Source organism: Andrographis paniculata, unplaced genomic scaffold (genome assembly GCF_009805555.1).
Source record: "Andrographis paniculata isolate CXL003 unplaced genomic scaffold, ASM980555v1 Contig5END, whole genome shotgun sequence".
In the NCBI taxonomy this organism is placed as follows: Eukaryota; Viridiplantae; Streptophyta; class Magnoliopsida; order Lamiales; family Acanthaceae; genus Andrographis; species Andrographis paniculata.
Genome location: NW_026137595.1, coordinates 138197 through 150729, shown reverse-complemented (window position 1 = coordinate 150729; position 12533 = coordinate 138197). Strand labels below are relative to the sequence as shown.

Here is a 12533-nt window from a genome sequence, read left to right as displayed (position 1 = left end):
TTTGATGAATGAGTTTGAAACAAAACATCTCTAAGTAAATACTAAAAGATATCAACCAAAACTAAAATTGTGAAGAAATAAAACGATGGAACCTTCTATGGCCTCCCTTGGGAATATTTACTCCAAATTCAGTGACATTGTTATTCGATTACAAAGGTCATGGGATAATCATCAACGGTTTATTCTCGAAAAACTTTATTTTCTTGGTCGGAAATGCGCCAAATTATTAAAAGAAACCGTTCATGTCCAATGGCCCAAATTATTTTCCTACCCGACTCAATTTCTCCCCAATTCATCCTTTACTTTTTGGGTTGCCGATTCACATGGTACCCACCAACTTTGTTTCAGGCGGCTCATAAGCTCAAACCCTAATTCTCATTTTATGACTAACAAATATTATGTATTATCATGTTTTATTTTGTTGATAAAGAAGATCGATTCTCTCTTTCATTGCATATGTTATGTTTTTTTGTAGTTTATAATAATAATAATAATAAATATTGAGGGAAGTTTTTTAAAAAAACGAACTAAAAAGAAATATATCTTATATATTTTATATTTAAGGATTACATTTATCATGTATTAACATTAAAAATATTCTTATATTTGTATAATTTTTTTCATAAATCTCATCGTAATAGTAGTATTATAAGACACTAATATAAATATTTTTGTCATTTTTCTTTAATTTATACTATATTTTCATATAATAATTAATATTAAAAAAATCAACATGTAAAAAATACATGTAACTTTAGAGTGGGCCGAAGCAGTAATTAATAAGATCATAATTGTAGAGAAAACTTTACTTTGATCAAACTTGAAGAATAAAAAACACTATATATATATATATGCTCGATGTAAGGATAAACTATTAGTTGACTGATTATGATAAACAACCATAGCTGAGTCCACATTTATTTTTGAATATTATCTGAAAGATCTCGTAGAAGTGGAATTCACTCGTACTAATGGAGTTCACCTGAGACTTATAAAGTGTGAAATTTTTCTTCACAACTTCCGATGTGGGAGTTGGATTTGCACCCTAACACCTATGTTTTATTCCTCCCATTCCCCCCCCCAAACTATCAATCAAACACCTATTTTTTTATTTTTATTTTATAATAAAAATTAATTTTACATTTAAAATATAGCATCAACACCTATTTATATCACATCATACAATTATTCAAATTCAAAATTTTCACTGTTCAAATTCCAACTCAAAATCCAAAACCAGACAAACAAAACCTAACAAGAAGGGGGACGAAGAGATGAGTACGAGTGCGAGTACGACCATTTTAATGCGTATTAAATATTATTTACTAAATTAGAGTATTTACTAATGTAGATGATTTGGATATACAGTTGAGTCAAATGAACCCGTGACATCACATACCAATATAATTGCTTCTCTCATGCACGAGACTCGAGACTAGGCCACAGGTGTTACTTTCCCCTCTAACTTCTTAAATTTTATTATTTAAATTTTATATTTTTTAAATGAAAATATATTTAATTTTTTAGAAAGTATATGATCAAATATTATTTTTATATTAAAGTTAAAACACACACACATGTACTCAATAAAAATTATTATGCTATATTGTGTTCTTTTAAAATTTACCATTGGATAGATGATATATTTTATATTGATTGTTAATTTATTATTAAAAATAAAATATATATTATATATATATATATATATAAACCTTATCAGTAAATCATACCTTAATTTTTACTACTATTATTTTATTAATTAATATATGTTTTAAATTTTAAATGAATAAAATTTTTATGGGCCGAGCACAGCATTGGCATGCCGGGTTAGGGTTTAGGTTCGAGAATTTTTAAGCCTATTGAGGTCAAGCATGATTCGGGTCGGATAATATACCCCAGACCTAATAAGCAGCTCTTGCTGCGGATGCCCCACCCCGAAATAACTCTTCCTCCTGTCCTGGCATGCTCCAACTGGAATTGGATCCTACTGCCTCAATCCAATTGCAATTTCATGGCTGTCCATCAGGACGATTGCGATATCGCAGACTTTGTTTACCGGATCAGCACTGCTCAGGAATGGGATGAGCTGCAGAGCACCGGCGCCACTTTCGGTGGACACCTTGATAAATCCACTGCTTGTATTCACCTCAGCAGCCTCCATCAGGTAGCTTCCCCTTCCCCTTCCTCTATATCATATATTATCTCATTGCTTGATTGATTGCCTTCCTTAATAATAGATCAATCATTATCCTAAACTAACGTTACCCTTATGTGACTTCGACCCAATTGAAGAGCCTTTTGATATTCTTTTTAGAGAGAGATATATATTATCAAGATCTTGACCTTCCCTAGCTTGCGTTATGTTATGTTGAAATTGCTGATTGATTCCACAATCTTCACATCCTTCACGCGTTCTGTTTTAGTAATTAGTATTGTGTAGCGCGGTGTCTTGTCTTGAATCGTGATTTAAAACAAAGTAAATAAAAATTCCCGTTTATGCACCAGATCCACCAAACATGGAGGGAGGGAGTAGTGTATTGAGAATAGAGATTGGATATCTAGCATTAAGTATAGGAATTAGTATTTGAACAAAAAGTTTGATTTTTGTTATTTTAAGAGATCCAAAGTCGCTCCCTTTTTGGTCCATCGAATTGAACTCCTCAAGCATGTATGTTGCTATTATCTTCTCCAAGACCTAGTTAACATTCAGTATATTTGGCTAACGGGTCTCACTGCCAAGGTTATTTCACTATTTGGTGGCTCAGTTTAATGTAACTTCTTGGAGGTAATTAATGTTTTATCACTGGAAGAGTGAGGAGGTCAACCCAGCATTGATGCTGGATATCATGCAATGCAATGGCTGGCCTTGGCCATCCCCAACTATTAGCTCATTTTGATCAAACATTTGCTTACTGAACTCAAATTACGTGTGTACATTGTTTTATATATGATGACCAGTCTGTGATTTACATTAACTCTGTACTCCAGTGTTTCACAAATTAAGGAACTGAGCATGCACAATGAAATCGATTGGTTGTTTTTTTACTTGCGAGGAGTTGTTATCCGGTTGCATTGTGGCCGCCCCAATCATGTTAGCAGACCTCCAGCGGTTAGAGTGAGCAAAATCCGCTTGCATGTATATCAAATATATTTAAGAAAAAGACAAGCTAGGAACATTATATTCAATTTGTATGCCCTCGCTTGCTTGAGAGGAAGTGTGAAGAATTCTATAATCATGTACACGCATATGTCAATACATATATAAGTTGATTTAGATTTTACTGCCCATCTTTAGGCCCCTAATTTTAATTTGTCTAGGCAAAGTGCTCTCTGTTGTAATTCTTTTTATACTCTGTCAGTACTAGTTAGCCAGTCTTGGTTGTTTCCTTGATCTGATGTTAACGATCAAACAGAAAACCATTGATTTCCACGACTATATTCGAGCTGATCATATTTGGAATTGAATTGAAGTGCAGGTCCCATCAACTTTGCAAAACTTCTTCTTGAATGTGAAGGCAGATCTGTACCTACTCCAGATTGATGCTAAGAAGGTATGCATCTATCTATATTCGCAATGCAGATACTTGAGGAGATGGGTATGGGTTTAATTTGTTTAGAAGGAGTATTAATTATAGCAGGCTAGTACTGTTAATGTTGCAGCTACGAGATGGGCTGATATATGAAGGTGTGGACGACTTGAATGCATTTCCTCATTTCTATGGTCCATCTCGGAGTTTCAGTCCTCTTCCACGGGACGCTGTCAGGAAAGCAGAGAAACTGAGGTTTTCTGATGGGAAATTCACGTGTGACATGTTATTGAAGTAGAAGAAGAAGAAGGAGGAGGAGGAGGAGGTTTTTCAAAATTCGCTTTGCTTTGCTTTGCTTTTCGGGTCAGGTGAGTCTGTAATGTTATGTGCGGACTTGCTGATTTAGTAATTAATGAATTAAAATTTGTAGGGATGGGAGAAGTAGAGTGTTATAGGAGGGATTGAATTTGAATGCGTGCATCATCAATTCATGGTTTGGTTCCTCCCTCCTGCAGCTCAGGCTCAGGTGGACATTCAATTCATGGCACGCACAACAGGGTGAGGGTGCATATATGTATATGCATATGTAGAGTAGTATATCTCAGCTACTCAAGCGTGCGTGCCATTGCCATAACACCACACCAACACCAAGACAACATTTTGAGGTCATAGAGATGCATGCATGGTTCTTGGAGACCATCCTAACTGACAAGCAGTGACTAGTGAGCAGTGTGTGTGCCACCGCATTGGTATTGGTATTATAATAATGAAGGTGCGTTGACTTTTGAATTATGATTGTTATTATTGTGAGGATATATATGATTCCTTTTCTTCGTATAAAATGATGATTAGTTATATATTATTGGTATTATTAATAATTGTGGGTGACTACTGACTATGGTAGGGTAGATGAGCACTCCTTGCGGCCATCCAATCAGACAATTAAGTAGTATCATGTAAGTATATGCATGCAAACTGCAGTAACGTGGCTTGACCACGACCACGATCACGATCACATCGTAGTAAAGTAGAGGCAGGATTTTCATTATATTTGGGCACTAGACAGACTGACAGAGAGAAGACAACTTCATTCATTGTTCATGAGAGAGAGAGAGAGAGAATTCGAACGAACCACAAGCTCACTAGTATTACATCATGTGTTTGGGCACTATACTAATAGTAGTGAGTATTTGATTAGATGAATCGTGTCATAATTCCAAATGTTAGTGCGTAGAGAGGAGGTGGTGGTTGATTTGATTGTTTGTATTAAGTGCTACAAAAAGTAGCTTTTAATGATTATTGCGGGGCCAGCGACATGCATACATTATTACTGTATAGGTTGAACTAATAAACAATGCATGCACGGTGTTGATTAAGCTCCATCAATATAATAATAGTAATAGTAATAATAATAATAATAATAATAATAATAATAATAATAATAATAATAATCATAATCATAATCATAATCATAATCATAATCATAATTTGAGTGGGCACCAGAGAACCTCTGCATGCATGAAGTTGATTATTTCTCTAATAAGAGCAATTAATGAATATTGTTGGTGGATGAATCGATTATTTATTTCATTTACCGTCCACCGTTTTACCAGCCTGGGATTGGGCATATATAGAGAACCCTAGCGAGGTCCTCCTCCTCCTCCCACCACCTCACCTCAGTCTGCTCATTATATTTATGTTTATATTTATATTATACTTTATATGTATTTGTATCTGATGATCAGTCTCATCGTGCATGTAAATGTAAAGTAAAGTTGTATCTCTGTTTCCCACACACATACATACATACTTTATATTTATTTTATTACCAATACCACCCACCCTGGTTAGCCATTATTGATTTGTTGTCTGTCTCATCTTATTATTATTATTATTATTATTGTTTATTATTTTTAGGAATATAAATCATCATCTCCAACACGGTACGTTTGTTTTAATCATTGCCAAACTGGGGGTGTAGAATTAAAGTAGTTTCGGCCTCCAGTCGTTTACAAAGGGAAAAAATAAAATAAAACAAAAAATAAAAAAGACGACGACCACGACCACACACAATAAATCTAACTATACAATGATGACGACGATACTAGCTAGCTTCTCAAGTATCCCTTACCTTAATTAATTCATTAACTCCTAACTAGCAAGTGGTTTTTTATTTTTTGATTGGATGGATGAATCCCACATTATATATATATATATATATATATATTACCAATTCAAATAATACACAACCAAATATTAATTAAGGCAACGGCTGAATTATAAAAATAAGCATCCTACTTATTTGAAAAATTAAGCAGTCAAAGTCTTATTATACACATCACATATTTTGTATAATAAGATGATTGTGTGATGCGGATAATAATACTGTATATTATCGGACAACACACCATATGTTAATATATATATATATATATAGTGTATTAGAAGGACGTGAAGAGGATTGAATATAAATATGAGGTAGCAGTAGTCCACTCCATAATCAGACACAATATATATATATGATATGATGATACGACGATCATTGTTATAATGTATTTATGTATGTTTTGTTTTTTCCTTTTCTTTCTCCTTATTCTTATTGTTATTATGTATTAATGCGTGTGAATGCACTGGCATCCACATGATGCAATTAAACGCAATCTGCAATCCCACTTACAGCAAAGCAAAGCTAAGCTCCCCATGGCTGCTGCCTTGCCTTCCTCCCTCAGTCCAAAACAACAACAATATATTATACTACTTCATTTTGTATTATTATATATTGCGTATATACGTACATCTATATATCCATCCATCCCTCCTCACTCGTTCCTCGTTCCAAGACAAATTAAAGACAATATATATATATATATATTAGTATAATTTTACCTACCATTAGGAATTATAAGAATGAGTAGGTGATGAGGGCAGAGAATATAAACAGGATGAGTTGGCTTAGTATTAATTAATCAATTTATTAGTTAATTGTCTAATTATATATATATATATTTAGAAAAAAAGGGGAGTGTTTCTGAGTGACTTGAACCGATGAATCTATCTTAATTAGCTGCCTGCTTTTGCTTTTTCTTTTGCATTTGCATATTCTTCTTTTTCTCGTCAGCTTCTGCTCTGATTACTTTGCCTTGTTGGATGCCCACATTATCATTATCATTATTATTATTATACTTTAAAAGAGTGAGTGATGATGATGTTGGAGACGATCGTAATATACTTATAACCATTCTTCTTCTATCTTCTAGTCGGGAATGGATGGAGGGAGCTCACTCATTATTCAACACTACTACTCTCACTTAATTACTTGCTAGCTGCTGTTTGTTTCACATAATTAATTAACCAGCACTACTGCTGCTGCTGTTCATATACATTGACTCTACATCACATGCAATATTACATTCACATCTCTCCCACCCCACTACTTCCTCCCTACCTACTACTGTTCCTTCCTTTTTCAAAGCAAACACATCCAAGTCCAACCAAGAAGAAAACCAATTAAAAGAGACTAGCGCGCACACACACACACACGCTCTCCCTCTCCCTCTCCCTGTAACTATATATGTAGTACTATATCAGTAGCAGTCATCAGGCATCTCTTCTATGATCTCAAGCGGGAATGGATGCAGATGGACGAGTCTTCATTGAAGTGAAATAATTATACAAGCCTCTCATTTCCTCCACTGATCCGCCAACCAACCTTGCATCTCTCATCTCATCTCATCTCTTTAATTCAATTCTTTCTGTGATGGAAGAAACATTCATCCCCTTCCGTGGGATCAAGAACGACATTCAAGGGAGGCTCCTCTGTTACAAGCAAGACTGGACTGGTGGGCTCCGCGCTGGTTTCAGGTATATATTTTTGTATATTCATCTTCGTCCACCTTAATTATATATAAGCTAAGCTTCATTATTCACTAATTAAATTACGGTGGTCAACTCAACTATGGAATTAGCTAGGATGAGATGTGCTCTTCTCTTCTCTTCTCTTCGCATTTCAGGATATTGGCACCTACCACCTATATATTCTTCGCATCCGCCATCCCAGTCATTTCCTTTGGCGAGCAACTGGAGCGAAGTACAGGTAACTACAACAAGACCGATCCAACACATTGATCTGATAATAATAATAATAATTATAATGATAATGTTATGGCTTTACATCTTGTATATAAGCAATCGATCCTTTATTATCCTCAGCATAATTAATTTATAGATATGTTGATTGAACCTGCTGCAGATGGAGTCTTAACCGCGGTGCAGACACTAGCATCCACCGCGATTTGCGGAATCATACACTCCATAATTGGAGGACAACCTTTGCTAATTCTTGGAGTTGCTGAGCCTACCGTCATAATGTACACCTTCATGTTCAACTTTGCTAAACAGAGGCCAGATTTGGGTCGTGATATGTTTCTTGCATGGACTGGATGGTGAGTGAGGGTTCACATGATCGGATCCATCGAACTTCTGTTCACCTACCTACCCTTTTGTTTAATCTTAAAAATGTATGAAAGTATGCATGCATGCATGTTAATTTGTTGGTGTGATGAATGAATTACCTCCCTCCTCTCCTCAGGGTTTGCGTTTGGACTGCAGCCCTGTTGTTCTTGCTGGCAATATTGGGAGCTTGCTCTATTATCAATAGGTTTACCCGCGTGGCTGGAGAGTTGTTCGGAATGCTTATTGCTATGCTCTTCATGCAGCAAGCCATAAGAGTAAGAAACTAGCCAGCCAGCCAGCCAGCCAACCAACCAACCATCGATCTAATGAATTCATTCCATCTATGTTTAACTTGCAGAGCATCTTGGTTGGCTGGCCTAATTATTAATTAACTCGTTGTTCTGACTCGGATGATCAGGGGCTGGTGGAAGAGTTTCGCATCCCAGAAAGGGAGGATAGCAGGCGAACTGAGTTCATGCCTTCATGGCGGTTTGCCAATGGCATGTTTGCCTTGGTGCTATCGTTTGGGCTATTGTTAACTGCCTTGAGAAGCCGGAAAGCGCGTTCGTGGCGCTATGGAAGTGGTACGGGCTAGTATTCTTGTTCTTATTATTATTATCTATACTCGATCTGTGATTGTGTTATTGTTACTGTATGAGATGATCAGAATAGAGGAGGAGGATATGAGTATATGATATGATATGATTAATGCTCAATTCAATCCAATTCCATATTTCCATGCTTTACCGGGCGGGATGGATGGATGGATGCAGGTTGGGTTCGCAGCCTGATAGCAGACTATGGGGTACCGCTAATGGTATTGGTGTGGACAGCCGTGTCCTACATACCCTCAAAAAGTGTTCCGCAGGGGATTCCAAGACGTCTGCTCAGCCCCAACCCCTGGGCTCCTGCTGCCTATCAGAACTGGACTGTAATCAAGGCAAGCAAGCATCCATCTTTCTCACATTTCATCATCACCCACGATCAAGATCAATCTGTGTCCTCCTTTTAGTTAAGAACAACCAATTCACTTATAATTACTATTGTATCTATCTTCTTCAGGAAATGTTGGACGTGCCGATCCTCTACATATTTGGAGCCTTCATACCTGCAACTATGATTGCAGTGCTCTACTACTTCGACCACAGCGTCGCATCTCAGTTGGCTCAGCAGAAGGAATTCAATTTGAGAAAGCCCCCTTCGTTCCATTATGATTTACTGCTGCTTGGCTTCCTGGTACGCAGAGCAGAAGAGAGCCAGAGTGACAGAGAGAATCCATCTTGTTAACAGCTAGCTAGCCTTGAAATGTCTTGCTTGCTTGCTTAAGTTTGGCAGTCCACCCATATCTGTAGTATAGATTTATTTAGTGCTTGTGTTTCCGTTGGCAGACATTGATGTGCGGTCTTATTGGTATTCCTCCATCGAATGGTGTGATACCGCAGTCTCCGATGCATACGAAAAGTCTAGCAACTCTGAAACACCAGGTGAGTTTGATCGCCCCCCACTCCCACTCCCACTCCCAGGGATGTGTTGTGTTTTATAGTAGCAGTAGCAGTAGCAGTAAGCAATGAATGATGGATGATGCATCATTAATCTTAATTCAATTCGTGGATGGAACACAGTTGCTGAGGAATCGGCTGGTAGCCACAGCGCGCAGGAGCATCCAAAAAAACTCAAGCTTGGGACAACTGTACGGTAGCATGCAGGAAGCATATCAACAGATGCAGACTCCTCTCATCTACCAGCACCCACCACATGCGGTACGTATGAATCAATAAAAATTATATTCATTCATCCTTTCATACATATCATATGTCTGTCTCTGTCTCTGAATCAATCAGGGGGCTCTGAAGGAGTTGAAAGAAACGACGGTCCAGTTGGCGTCGAGCATGGGAAGCTTTGATGCACCGGTGGATGAAGCCGTGTTTGACGTGGAGAAGGAAATCGACGAGCTGCTGCCCGTGGAGGTGAAGGAGCAGCGGGTGAGCAACCTGCTGCAAGCCCTGATGGTGGGAGGGTGTGTGGGTGCGATGCCCGCGCTCAGGATGATCCCAACATCCGTGCTTTGGGGGTACTTCGCCTTCATGGCCATTGAGAGCCTGCCCGGGAACCAGTTCTGGGAGAGGATCTTGCTGCTCTTCACCGCGCCCAGCAGGAGATACAAGTAAGTAGTAGTTGCAGTAGTCTTATTATATTACAAGTGAATAATTGACGTTGACAGTGATCATCCATCCATGATCCATCCATCAGGGTGCTGGAGGAGTACCACGCGACATTCGTAGAGACCGTGCCGCTGAAGACAATTGCAGCATTCACGATATTCCAAACGGGGTATCTGGTGGTGTGCTTCGGGATTACGTGGGTTCCCATTGCCGGGGTGCTGTTCCCGCTGCTGATTATGCTGCTGGTCCCCGTGAGGCAGTACATACTGCCCAAGTTGTTCAAGGGGGCCCACCTTCAGGATCTGGACGCCGCCGACTACGAGGAGGCGCCTGCAGCGGTGATGATGCTGCAGGAGGGAGGGGGAGGAGGAGGAGATCCATGGGGATGGGGTGGTGCCGGCAGCAGCAGGCGGGCTTCTTTTGCGGCGGAGGATGGGGAGATTCTAGACGGGATGATCACGAGAAGTCGCGGGGAGATCAAGCACATATGCATCAGTCCAAAAGTGACGAGCAGTAGTTCACCAGCAGCAGCAGCAGCACCCAAAGATGTGAGGCAGCAGAGCCCCAGGGTGTCGTTGTCTGAGAAGGCGTACAGCCCCAGAATCAGTGAACTCAGAGGAGGAGTCGGAGGAGGGGAGAGGGCTAGTCCTCGTAGGAGCACCGAAGTGCATGGGGGGAGGCCATCTAATTTAGGGATGAGTCGGTGCAACTCCTCCTCCTCCCCGCCATCAAACCAACCTCTGCCTTAATGAAATCCAAATCCAAAATCAAAGCTTGTGGAGGGATGGGTGGATGATGTGTTTTCTTTCTTTGCTTCTTTCTTTCAGCACCAGACTACTACTACTAGGTGTGAGTGATAGTGATCCCTCTGCGGTGTGGTGTGTGTAGTAGCGTCAATTCCTTCCGTAATCCTTGTGCGTGCTGCCGCAAATTAACTAACTAATTAATTAAAATGATGCTGTCAACAACAACAACACTGGGTAGTCAGCCAGCCATATGTTTCCTTCCTTCCTTCCTTCCTTATGAGGGAGCGAGTGGCACCAGCACCAGCACCAGCACCAGCACCAGCACCGGCAGTGGCAATAGAGTTCGAAGTGATAATAAGTGATTTGATGATGCGTTGATTGTATGTCTCTGTCTGTATTGTATTGTATTGTATGTATCTTTTCCGAAACTCTGTGAATATCATTGCGACGACGACATTATCATTATTATTATTATTATTATTATTGTCATGACGTGAGTTTTGGTTATATATATGCCGTGCTGCCAATGGCTTCAGACGGACCACTGCTAAAAATGGCTGAAAAGAAGGAATGAATGAAACAAGAGTTCGATCCAAATTATTGATTGATTGGTTGGTTGATTGATTAAAGAAGGGTTATTGATTGATTGATTAAAGAAGGGTTATTGATTGATTGATTAAAGAAAGATGATGATGATAATGATGATGTTGGAGACGAGCGTCGTCGATCTCACAATCAAAATTATTAATATCTCCACTCATTTCTTCCTACGATGTGAATGCAGTGCACGAAACTGCTCATCTACAGTAGTAGTCCACTCTGAGTGATGAGAGAATTGACCGCAGAACGCAAACAAACGACAGATAGATAGCATAATAATAATAATAATAACAATAATAATAATAATAACAATAAAGTACAATAATAAAGTTAGAAGAAGAGAGCTATGTTCCCAGCCAGCCAGCCAGCCAGCCAGCTTTACCCACCCGAAAATGAAAGTAGAGGCGAAGATTTGCGTAACATAAGATTATGATGGACTTCCTGACTTTGCTGCTGCAGCCGAGTGGGAGGGGTGGTCATTTTGCCGCCACCTACACCTCTCTCAATGCGCTGCCTTGCCCTGTTTGTATGTGTTCTCTTAGAGCACCAGCAACGCTTGTTTCAACTTTATACAACCTCTCTCTCTCTTTTGCTATCAAATCAGAGTTTCTTGCAAATGCCTCCAATAATGCATTATTCTTCAGTTAAAACGACTAGTATAGCACGCTCACCTGCACTCAAGCTAAGATATACTCCACCCTTGAGGCACCAAATGATGATCATCAATCTCTTGGACCAAGGGTCTGAACTCAAGGACTCACTTTGGACAAAGACGGTAGCCAGCCAGCCAGCTAAGCCCAACTTGTTATTCTCACAACTCATTGGGACCGGGAGATGAGCAATGGCCTTTCGTGCTCATCATAATAGCCTAGCCTGAAGATAGTTAGTTCTTCCTGGTTTCAAGTTCCAGAGCAGGGTGAATAGTCTGGCTGTGCCAGGCAGCATATATCCCTGGATCAACAACAACAAAACATGTATTTCTCTTTCTTTATTCTTCAATGATGGACAACAATTCAACAAAGATACGCATGCACACTATACACGTG

At 39.1% G+C, this 12533-nt stretch overlaps 2 protein-coding genes across 6 annotated transcripts; both read left to right on the top strand.

Annotated features, from left to right (window-relative positions):
* Positions 1 to 1884: 1884 nt before the first annotated feature.
* LOC127258715 (uncharacterized) lies at positions 1885 to 4391 on the top strand. Of its 4 annotated transcripts, none has more exons than XR_007840350.1 (4): positions 1885 to 2164; positions 3477 to 3551; positions 3661 to 3895; positions 4048 to 4391. XR_007840350.1 is itself a non-coding variant. In XM_051285668.1 (3 exons), exons 1-3 carry the CDS (start codon positions 1925 to 1927, stop codon positions 3823 to 3825), a joined length of 480 nt encoding a protein of 159 aa, XP_051141625.1. In that variant the 5' UTR covers positions 1885 to 1924; the 3' UTR covers positions 3826 to 4391. The 4 variants fall into 4 exon arrangements, 1 of the variants encoding a protein (XP_051141625.1); XR_007840349.1 differs by having other exon boundaries at positions 1886 to 2164; positions 4043 to 4391; XR_007840348.1 differs by having other exon boundaries at positions 1886 to 2164; positions 3958 to 4391.
* Positions 4392 to 6786: 2395 nt separating this feature from the next.
* On the top strand, positions 6787 to 11376 carry LOC127258709 (boron transporter 1-like). 2 transcript variants are annotated; one of them, XM_051285660.1, is made up of 11 exons: positions 6787 to 7388; positions 7538 to 7620; positions 7777 to 7969; positions 8116 to 8254; positions 8398 to 8563; positions 8753 to 8919; positions 9042 to 9215; positions 9368 to 9463; positions 9602 to 9739; positions 9821 to 10143; positions 10230 to 11376. In XM_051285660.1, exons 1-11 carry the CDS (start codon positions 7285 to 7287, stop codon positions 10888 to 10890), a joined length of 2244 nt encoding a protein of 747 aa, XP_051141617.1. In that variant the 5' UTR covers positions 6787 to 7284; the 3' UTR covers positions 10891 to 11376. The 2 variants fall into 2 exon arrangements, with proteins under 2 accessions (XP_051141617.1, XP_051141618.1); XM_051285661.1 differs by having other exon boundaries at positions 7493 to 7620.
* The last annotated feature ends 1157 nt before the right edge of the window (positions 11377 to 12533 follow it).

Excerpts from the sequence above, each read along its gene's own strand:
- LOC127258709 (XM_051285660.1), top strand. The coding sequence starts at position 7,285 with ATGGAAGAAACATTCATCCCCTTCCGTGGGATCAAGAACGACATTCAA. Across the intron at positions 7,621-7,776 it reads GCAACTGGAGCGAAGTACAG|ATGGAGTCTTAACCGCGGTG; the intron begins GTAACTACAACA and ends AACCTGCTGCAG. Across the intron at positions 9,464-9,601 it reads TAGCAACTCTGAAACACCAG|TTGCTGAGGAATCGGCTGGT; the intron begins GTGAGTTTGATC and ends GATGGAACACAG.
- LOC127258715 (XM_051285668.1), top strand. The coding sequence starts at position 1,925 with ATGCCCCACCCCGAAATAACTCTTCCTCCTGTCCTGGCATGCTCCAAC. Across the intron at positions 2,165-3,476 it reads ACCTCAGCAGCCTCCATCAG|GTCCCATCAACTTTGCAAAA; the intron begins GTAGCTTCCCCT and ends ATTGAAGTGCAG. Across the intron at positions 3,552-3,660 it reads TCCAGATTGATGCTAAGAAG|CTACGAGATGGGCTGATATA; the intron begins GTATGCATCTAT and ends TTAATGTTGCAG.